The sequence below is a fragment of the Portunus trituberculatus genome, chromosome 33, assembly GCF_017591435.1.
Source record: "Portunus trituberculatus isolate SZX2019 chromosome 33, ASM1759143v1, whole genome shotgun sequence".
NCBI classification, from domain to species: Eukaryota; Metazoa; Arthropoda; class Malacostraca; order Decapoda; family Portunidae; genus Portunus; species Portunus trituberculatus.
In genome coordinates, this window is record NC_059287.1 from 3,861,053 (window position 1) to 3,871,052 (window position 10,000).

A 10,000-nucleotide genomic window follows, 5' to 3' on the forward strand; every position below is an offset into this window, starting at 1 on the left:
CAATTTACATTTTTTCTCCTTGATGCAGTTTGAGTCGATTCAAAAACAATTCCTCGGCAAAATCACGCTTTCCCTTCACACTTCCTCTCTTCTCACTCCAACACCTGCCAGTCTGTCCCCTCCTCCCTGCCTGGCTCTCCGTCACTCATTCTCTCACGCCATATCCCCAGCTGGACCTCATAAAGCAGATGGACACCGGGGACATGTCCAACTATCAGTCCAACGGGGAGTTTGACTTGGTGGCGTTCACTGCAGCCAAGAACATCACCTACTATTCGTGTTGCCCGGAGCCTTACCCTGACATCACCTTCACCATCAAGCTCAGGAGGCGCCCAATGTTCTACGTGTTCAACCTCATCCTGCCCTGCGTGCTTATCAATGGCATAGGTGAGTAAAGGCATGTCCTCTGCCCTCTCCTGCACGCACTGTTGCCAGACTAAATGTAGACTGGAAATTTTCATGTATGGATGGATGAATGAGTGGATGGATGAATGAGTGAGTGGATGGATATAGTGTCATTCTAACTTATCCCCTTCAATACCAGGACGCGTTTCACTATTCGTTCTGGTAACTATTTGGTGATTTTATACAGCTTCAGAAACTTATTGTGGGATTAGAATAGTAAAGAATCTGGCCCATTAATCTTTTGACCTCCATAGACCCTTCTTAATGAAAATAAAATCGTCTAATCATACCCAATAATCAAGGTAAAAATGTGTTCCAATATTGAAAAGGTTAAAAAGTCAAGACTGAGGCTATTAATCTTCTTACCTCTATACACTCTTACTAATGTCAATAAAATGGTCTAATAGTAGAGAAATAAAGGTAAAAGTGTCTCAGTATTGAAGGGGTCAATATTTCTACACTGTGTCCCGGATATAATGAAAGTGTTGCCGTGGTGGTGAAGGAAAGAGAATTTATGTTTTCTTCATGTTGTGTTCCCGTTTTTTGTTGTACTGTAGTGGCAGTGGACGAGTTATCTGCGTTTTCTTTATTGAGCGCATATATTTTATTCCTTTCTCTTTATTCTCGTTTATTATTTTTATTTATTTTGTTTCGAAGTTTGTCATTTATTCGTCTGTATCTAAGCATCTCTTCTGTACATTTTATTTTTACTTTATTTATTTAATTTTCAGCTCCTTTCTTAATTTCCCGCATTTTTTCCTTCATTGTTGTATTTTCTTTCATTTTAATCTATCTTTTATCTAACTTCATCTCAAAATATGTGTGTGTGTGTGTGTGTGTGTGTGTGTGTGTGTGTGTGTGTGTGTGTGTGTGTGTGTGTGTGTGTGTGCTCGCGCTACAGATAACACAGAGAGGTATTTCCAAAGTCTAATATTTACTTTGACTTGCTATAAATTGACCAGTGCTCCAATTATTCAAACAACGTGACAGACCGGCGGGTTTTCCACGGTGTTCTTTGCCTCGACCCGTCTCATCTACCTTGCTCTGGTCTCGCTGCTCTCATTTATATTATCATTTACATTTTCTTGCGTGTATCTCCTTTAACCGCATCTCTCCACCTGCTCCTCATTAACAGGTGAGGCCAGGTGTTCACGATTCTCATTAATTTCTCAGGTGTGGTGACCTACCTGAATATCACATTACATTTATCAAGGTTTTGCGAATATATTCATTTAATTATTATTTATCTTACTTCATATTGACTTTACTTGGTTAGAATGAGGGTATAATTCATTCTCTCTCTCTCTCTCTCTCTCTCTCTCTCTCTCTCTCTCTCTCTCTCTCTCTCTCTCTCTCTCTCTCTCATTTCGTCTCCCCTCCCCTTTTTTTTTTTGTTTCCTCTTATTTATTTGTCCTTTATTCTGTTTCCCTTTCTCGCACCCTTTGTTTTCTTTTCCTCTCTCTCTCTCTCTCTCTCTCTCTCTCTCTCTCTCTCTCTCTCTCTCTCTCTCTCTCTCTCTCTCTGGTTACTATGCATTATTCCTGACCATTCTCTTTTATCTTTCTCTTTTCCTGTGCTATTTCCCACTTTCCTACATAACTGTGCTCCCCTTATTCTCTTTCACCACCATCACCTCCTCCTCCTCCTCCTCCTCCTCCTCCTCCTCCTCCTCCTCCTCCTTTATCCCTCCCACATATCCTCCATTTATTTTGCTTATACTTCTTCCTCCTCTAGCTTTCTCCTCCTCCTCCTCTTCTCATGCTTCTTCTTCTTCCTCCTCCTCCTCTTCCTCCATCTCCTCTTTCATCTCCTAATTTATCTTCTTTTATCAGGCTCTTCTTCTTTTCTCTCCTTTTTCCTTTCCCTAACCTTATCCCCTAAAACCTTCCTGCGTTTAATATTTTCCTCTCTCTCTCTCTCTCTCTCTCTCTCTCTCTCTCTCTCTCTCTCTCTCTCTCTCTCTCTATCTCTTCCTTTTCCTATCTAGTAAATATTCTCTCGTCGACCTCTTTCTCATAATCCTTCTTGTTTTTTTAGTATTTTCTTCCATTCCTCTCTTTCTTATTTCCATTTTCTTTCTTCATGAACGTAATTTTCATGTTATCAGTTTATTTTTCTGTTTTTCTTTCTTATTCTTTTTGTTTTGGTAGTATTCTGTATTTCTCTAAGCTGACCTCACCACTCTCGACCTCAGATTCCTTTTAGAAGTACCATGACGCGTTTTCATATTCATTCTGGTTAATATTTGGTGACTTTATACAGCTTCAGAAACTTAGGTGGGGATTAAAATTGTAAAGATTCTGGCCATAAAACTAGTGACCTCTATAGACTCTTTCTAATGTAAATAAAATCGTTTAATCATGCCCAAAACCTGAAGGTAGAAATTGCGTTCCAGTAATGAAGATGTTAAAAGGGTCTGTCAGAGATCATCAACCATTTTATCCCTTGTTCATGTCCTCCTTAATCAAACAACAACCTCTCAAGCGTTTTTTATTTTTGTTTTCCTTAATTTAACTCCATTCACTATTTCATCACTAAAAGAAAAAGGACCAAATTAACTCTCCGTTCTCTTTGTCTCCTCTGTTTCTCAATCACCACACAAACAACTTTTACAACGCAGTGCAGGTTAACGAAGGACGTCCACGGCACCAAGAGAGTTAAAAGCCACAGGGAGATCACAGGGACAATGCAGAAAACAAATCGATGAGTGCTAGAATAATACTGACGTCTCTTCCTGTAGTGTTCCATTCTTAACCAAAACACATAAAAACAGAATACATAGACTACTTCGAGACTATCTGAGTAAGGCAATAAATAACTCGTGTATGTCAACCACTATACTACGTTCTTAGCTCCACACACATTTCCCGTACTAGGGCTAATATTCTTAAACGCTCTGCTCTCACATCATCATTGTTTTCCAAAGGCTCCAGCTGAAGATACTCGTGCTTTTAAGGGTATTTTTAAGCTTCTGGTGATAGAAAGGCAATATTTCTAGTTTTCCAAAGGCTCCAGCTGAAGATACTCGTGCTTTTAAGGGTATTTTTAAAGTTCTGGTGATAGATAGGCAATATTTCTAGTTTCCCAAAAGAAGAAACTGTCTAGAAAACTCGGTTAATTGTGTCTGAGGCCTTGGAAAATTATCGCGGTGACAGATCAAACCATTTCTGAATAAGGACTTAAAAATGACGAGCACTGATGAGGTTGAAGGGATGTAACAGTTGCGTGACAAAATACTCAGTGTTAGCAGTGAGGACAGGATAGTCAATTTAGATATAAAATGGACACATGAAGGAACTGGTTGACGAATAGAGAAGTGGATGATAGGAAAAGACCCTGTAATCAGGTTCTTAGTGTCGAGTGACTATAGGGAGCCTTAACCCCTTCAGTATCATGACGCGCTTTCATATTCATTCTGCTTACTATTTGGTGATTTTATACAGCATTAAAAACTCATGTGGGGAATTATAATAGTGAGGATTCTGACCATTAATTTTCTTTACGTCCATAGATCCTTCCTACTGTAAATAAAATGGTCTAATCGTACACAAATCTCAAGGTAAAAAAAAGTGTCCCAGTATTGAAGGGGTTAAAGAGGAATCGAAAACTGTGGATGGTAAAGTTTGCACGTCCCTTAAATCGTTCTAAAGCTTAAGAAAGACATGACACGATGATCGGAATAGGCTTTTATATAAGGTTGTTAGTGCCAAGTGACTAAGGAGTTTTAAAAGAGGATTGGAAAAACTGTGGTTGGCAAAATTTCTATAGCTTAAGAAAGACATGACTTGATGGTCGGAATAGACTTGTTATAAAAAAAAGGTTGTAAGTGCCGGGTGACTAAAGAGCCTTAATTAAAAGAGGATTGGAAATTTGTGGATGGGAAGGTTTGCACGTCTCTCAAATCGTTCTGTACCTTAGAAAAAAAAAACATACTCTCTTCTCTCTACACACTCCCTCCTCTCTTCACTCTCTGGGTAATGTAAACAAATATTTTACGGCGCAGTGACTATTTAATGGGAGCGTCACGTGCAGCAACTTCCTTTACGATTTAATGTTCGTGATTTTCCTGTTCTCCGCCAGATGTCCTCGTTATATATAGAGAGAGAGAAGGTGTTGGGTACGTGTAGAATGTTTCTCTCACTCAGTTAATTGTGCCAAGAAAACGAGTGAAGTAAAATGTTTAAGAGTTTCGTGATATTACACACACGTTATTTGACAAGAGACAAAACAATATTAGGTTTGTTTATTACTGAGCATAACGACGCTATTTAAAACTGTCGGCAGTCGTATATAATCACACCAATTTCTCACAATATGACAATGATTTAAAGTTTATACAAAACAAGACAAATCCTTAACTAATTAGGGACGCAGAAAGCTATTAAAACATAAGCAGGTATTTAGAAACGGTCTGCTCTCTCACTACGACTAGTTTCAAAGGGCACAGAGATGATTAGTCGGGTTTTCAAGGCTGTTTCTCTTATTAATGTTGTAGATATCTTGTTAATTTGTCAATAAAACTGTAAAAAGACCCTTAAGATCACGTATAACTTAAACCAGAGCCATCAGAAAGTAGTCAGTAGTGCGGGGCTTTAGTGTCTCAGAATAAAGAAAACTGAATAGATCAGAAGCACGATAATTGTCATTTTCTAGGGTTGTTATTCCTTGTAGCCCTATGATAACCCTTGTACCCGTATGTAATCCAATACAAACCCCTGTAATCTTAAGTAACCCTAGAAAATCCAAAGAACCTTATGAAACCCTATAAAACATGTGAATTTATTATACAACCCTAAGAAAACCCTTACTTTAATCCCACATAAACGCTATGTAAACCTATCTAATCCTATAAAATCTTACGTAACCCTACAAAAACTCATGAAACCCTATGTTAACTCATCCAATCCAATCAAAAACCCATGAAATCTAATCTAATCCCACACAGCCTTATGTAATCCTACTTGATCCCCTCCGGTGCAGCCCTGCTAGTGTTCTACGTGCCCAGCGAATCCGGAGAGAAGGTCACACTGGGTATCTCCGCGCTGCTCTCCATGACCGTGTTCCTCATGACCATCCGAGAGTCCCTGCCGCCCACTGAGAAGACCCCGCTCATCAGTAAGTGACCCCCCACCCCCTCCGTGACCTGGGAGATGCCGTGACCTGGGATAACCTACGTCACTTCATCCCAATATTCAAAAGATGTCACAGTGCTTTATATGACTTTAAACCCTTCAGAACCAGGACGTGTTTCCATATCAATTCTGCTAACTGTTTGGCAATTTTATACAGCTTCAGAAATATGTGGGTGATGAAAATAGTCAAGACTCTAGCTATTAATCTTCTGACCTCCGTAGACTCTTCCTAATGTCAATAAAATGGTCTAATCACACAAAAAATCAAGGTGAAAATGCGTCGCAGTATTGAAAGGGTTACGGTCCGTATTTAAAAACGTTTTACTCATTCACCACAATTATTTTGAAAGGCCACTGAGGAGTGTTTCTATAGTTAATAACGTAGAAATCTTGTCACTATGCCTGGAGAACTGTAAAACTTGGAAAAAAATATATATTAAGTTAATCTGAATAAAGGCTTTTCAAATAGTGTAGGTGAGGGATAGAGGTGTTTGAGAATACAAGCCTTACACAATTAACTTTAGGATATCCAAGTTCACTTCAGTATCTAACACATGCCACAGTCCATCCCAGTAGTTAACACGCATCATCCCAGAGCCTAGAACACATCCCAGTTCATCCCAGTACCTATTACATGCTACAGTCCATCCCAGTAGTTAACACGCATCATCCCAGAGCCTAGAACACATCCCAGTACCTATTACATGCCACAGTCCACACCAGTACTTAAAGCATCCCAGTTCTTTCCAGTACCTATTGCATGCGTAGTCTATCCCAGTACTTAAAAGATCCCAGTTCATCCCAGTACATAATAAATCCCCAGTTCATCCCAGTACATAATACATCCCGGAGCATCCCAGTACTTATTACATGCCACGGTCTATCCAGTACCTAATACATCCCAGTTCATCCCAGTACATAACACATTCCAGAGCATTACAGTATCTAACACATTCCAATTCATCCCAGTATCTAAAACATTCCAGTTCATCCCAGTATCTAACACATTCCAATTCATTCCAGTACCTAATCCATGTCACAGAACATCACTTGTACCTATGATATACCTCAGTGCATTCCAGTATCTAACACATCTCATTATGGTACCTATTTTTTTCAGTTCTTCGATGATAAATAACGGTGATTACTTCTTTTTTGCATCATCTCCCTTTCTCTTTTTTTTTTTTTTTAAGCTGCAGTGGTCGCCCAAACGTTTGAATATAGGATAAAAAGTCCGTCAAGATTGTTGCTTCAGTAAAATGTACACTGTTGCCTTTCAGAATTAGTCTATACTTGGATGACAAACGTTCTAACCATTCTAATAATAATAACCTTTTTATAACAATTCCATATGATTTTTTTTTTCTATTTTAATTCAATTTTATTCATTTATTTATTCTTTTTTTCTTTTCTTTTTTTTTTTTTTTTTTTGCGCAAGTCTCTTAACCTTTTCAGTACCGTGACACGTTTTCATATTCATTCTGGTTACTATTCGGTGTTTTTATACAACTTTAAAAACTTATGTGGGGTTTTAAAAAATTAAGACTCTGGCCATTAATCTTCTGATCTCCATAGACTCTTCCAAATGTAAATAAAAAATAGTCTAATCACACCCAAAACTCGTGGTAAAAATGCGTCCGAGTATTGAAGTAGTTTGGTGGCTTTAGAAAAGATTAACTTCTCTTTTCGTTCTAGATGTTCAGAGGATGACATTTTTTTCCATAATTTCCTTGAACATTTATTTATTTATTATTTTTTTTTTGCAAGCCTAAAATAATTCAACATCAACTTGTTCTCCCTTTTTTTACTTTGTCCAATGCTAACCAATTTTCCCTTACAATTTTTTTACTTATTTTTTCCACAAGCCTCTAAAATTATTCCGCAGCTTAGAAAGGACAATAACCAATTATCTCTATTTTTTCTGTGTGGTGCAAACAAACATTTTACGTGCAATGAATACTTAGAGGAAAAAACACGACCACAGCAGTCAGTGATAGTGATGGTGATGATTTCAAGTAACAATGATTTCAAAAGTATGGGCGGCAAGATCCAGGTTATATGAAGTTAGCAAGCAAAGTTAGTTCCCTTTTCTATACCAATGTCATATTCGTCCCTTCACCGTCTCCAGCTGCTATTTCTTCACTCCTTCACCGCCTCCATCTGCGTCTCCTTCTCCCTTCACCGTGTATTCACCATTCCTTCACGCCATTTCACCTATTCACTGCCTCTATCTACTTCTTCACTCCTTCACCCTCTTTACCACTTCTATTTACCCTCCTCCTTCGCCCCTTCAAGTCTACTCTTCCTTCTCTTCGTCACCTGTATGCACCTCCTTCACCTCTTCTTCATCCTTTCACCACCCACACAAGCTCCTTCTCCACCCCTTCACCATCAAGTCTGTATCTCCATTGCCCCTTCATCACTAAGTTTGTCATTCATTCACCTTCTTCACCACTCTGTCAGCATTTACTTATCTTCTTCTGCCCCCTCTTCATCACCTCCTATCTGTCACTCATTCACCTCCTTCGCTACTTCGTCTGCATCTACTTTTCCTCTGCCACCTCTTCATCGCCTCTAGTCTGTCACTCATTGACCTCCACCACTCCGTCTGCATCTACTTCTCTTCTTCTGCCACCTCTTCATCACTTCCAATCTGTCACTCATTCACCTCCTTCACCACTTCGTCTGCATCTACTTCTTTTCTTCTGCCACTTCTTCATCGCCTCCGTCTGTGTCTCCGTCAGGTCTGTACTACGGCGTCACCATCTGTCTAGTGAGTCTGGCGTCCGGGATGTCGGTGTTGACCCTCAATATCCACCACCGCGGCGTGAGAGGGACGGAGGTGCCCAGGTTTATCAAGAAAATGATCCTAGGAGGCCTGGCTCGCTTCCTCTTCCTCCACTTCCACCCGCCCGAAGCTGCCCCGCCTCCGTCCCAAGAGGAGAAGGAGAAAAGTATCCACCTGAATGTGAGTTGTTCTTTTTATCCACTTGTCATATCCACACCTCAGCTGTCTGTAATCCACTCATTTATTATTCAATTTGTTTTAGCCTAGTCTATATCATCTATTATATAACTTTCCCTCTCTCTCTCTCTCTCTCTCTCTCTCTCTCTCTCTCTCTCTCTCTCTCTCTCTCGCAAACATCCACACTGATCGTCAAATCTCACTATTTCAACGAAAACACCCACTTTCAAACTCAAATTCACACGCAAACCCACATTTTCCGCACGGTTCCTTTTTTCTTACCATCATTCCACGCCTCAACATCTCACACACACACACACACACACACACACACACACACACACACACACACACACACACACACACACACACAAACACACACCAAGAACACCAACCCATCAAACTGCAAGACTCCAGATTCAATGCCACAAGGCACTCAATCACTTTCCAGCACCCATAAACCCGGAGAACTTCTAGACACACTCTATCACCCAAATGCACTACCATAAGGAACTCAAGTCACATTGCAGCATCTATAATCCCCAAAGAACTGTCACGCATACTCACCGCAACACACAAACTTGCTTCTATAAGGCAGTCAATCACCCTCCAGTAGTTTTAACCCCTACGAACTTCCTCGCACGCTTATTGTATTACTTAAGCTTGTTACCATAAGGCAGTGGTTCCCAAACTTTTCTTGAGAGAGTACCACTTGGAAGTCCCGTACAGTTCCCGCGTACAACCTGGATCCAGAAAACTCAATCCCACCAAATATCAATTTATTCACAAGTAGAACATGAACTAGCAACAATGAACACACCTCAATTTAATGCGAGGGATGCATCTGTTTCTTCTCCACCAGCTGATCGATGTCAGATTATCTTATGTAAGGCAATCATCATTTTCACTGAGCAATGAATTAATTTAATTTAACTAAATATAGCATATGATCCTAAAAATGCTCATGTACCACCTGGAGGTCCTTCGTTAGGAACCACTGCCAAAAGAGAATCAAACACCTTCTAGCGGTAATAATTCATGAGAGCATCCATTTATGCTTAATTAATCACCAAAATCCACTACCAAAGACCACTCGATCACCATTCAGCTTATACGCATAGTAACATTTTTTAAACGCTGCTTTCGAAAGGCTCTAGTTGACGTTACATTTGTTCCTGCGGGTGTTCTTTTTTTATGATTATTGTGACATTAAAAAGGTTACCACAATAATAACAGAAAAATGTCCTTGAGAATCCGGCCAATCATCTTTGTAGACTTTCAAAATAATGGTGGTAAATACGGCCCATAATATAAAGGAATACAAAGAAAGAACAAACAGCGACAGATTCCGATGTCCTTACTAGACTGTTTAGGTAACTATTCTACACTAACTATAAGTAGGAGAGAGAGAGAGAGAGAGAGAGAGAGAGAGAGAGAGAGAGAGAGAGAGAGAGAGAGAGAGAGAGAGAGAGAGAGAGAGAGAGAGAGAGAGAGAGA

General features: G+C 39.7%; 1 protein-coding gene across 1 annotated transcript in view; it reads left to right on the top strand.

Annotated features, from left to right (window-relative positions):
* The window catches only part of LOC123512293 (neuronal acetylcholine receptor subunit alpha-10-like), a 166,818-nt gene that overhangs the window by 130,224 nt on the left and 26,594 nt on the right, over positions 1-10,000 (top strand). The window contains exons 6-8 of the mRNA XM_045268624.1: positions 171-387; positions 5,387-5,521; positions 8,283-8,506. Of these exons, the coding sequence (XP_045124559.1) occupies positions 171-387; positions 5,387-5,521; positions 8,283-8,506 (576 nt within the window). The remainder of the gene's footprint in view (positions 1-170; positions 388-5,386; positions 5,522-8,282; positions 8,507-10,000) is intronic.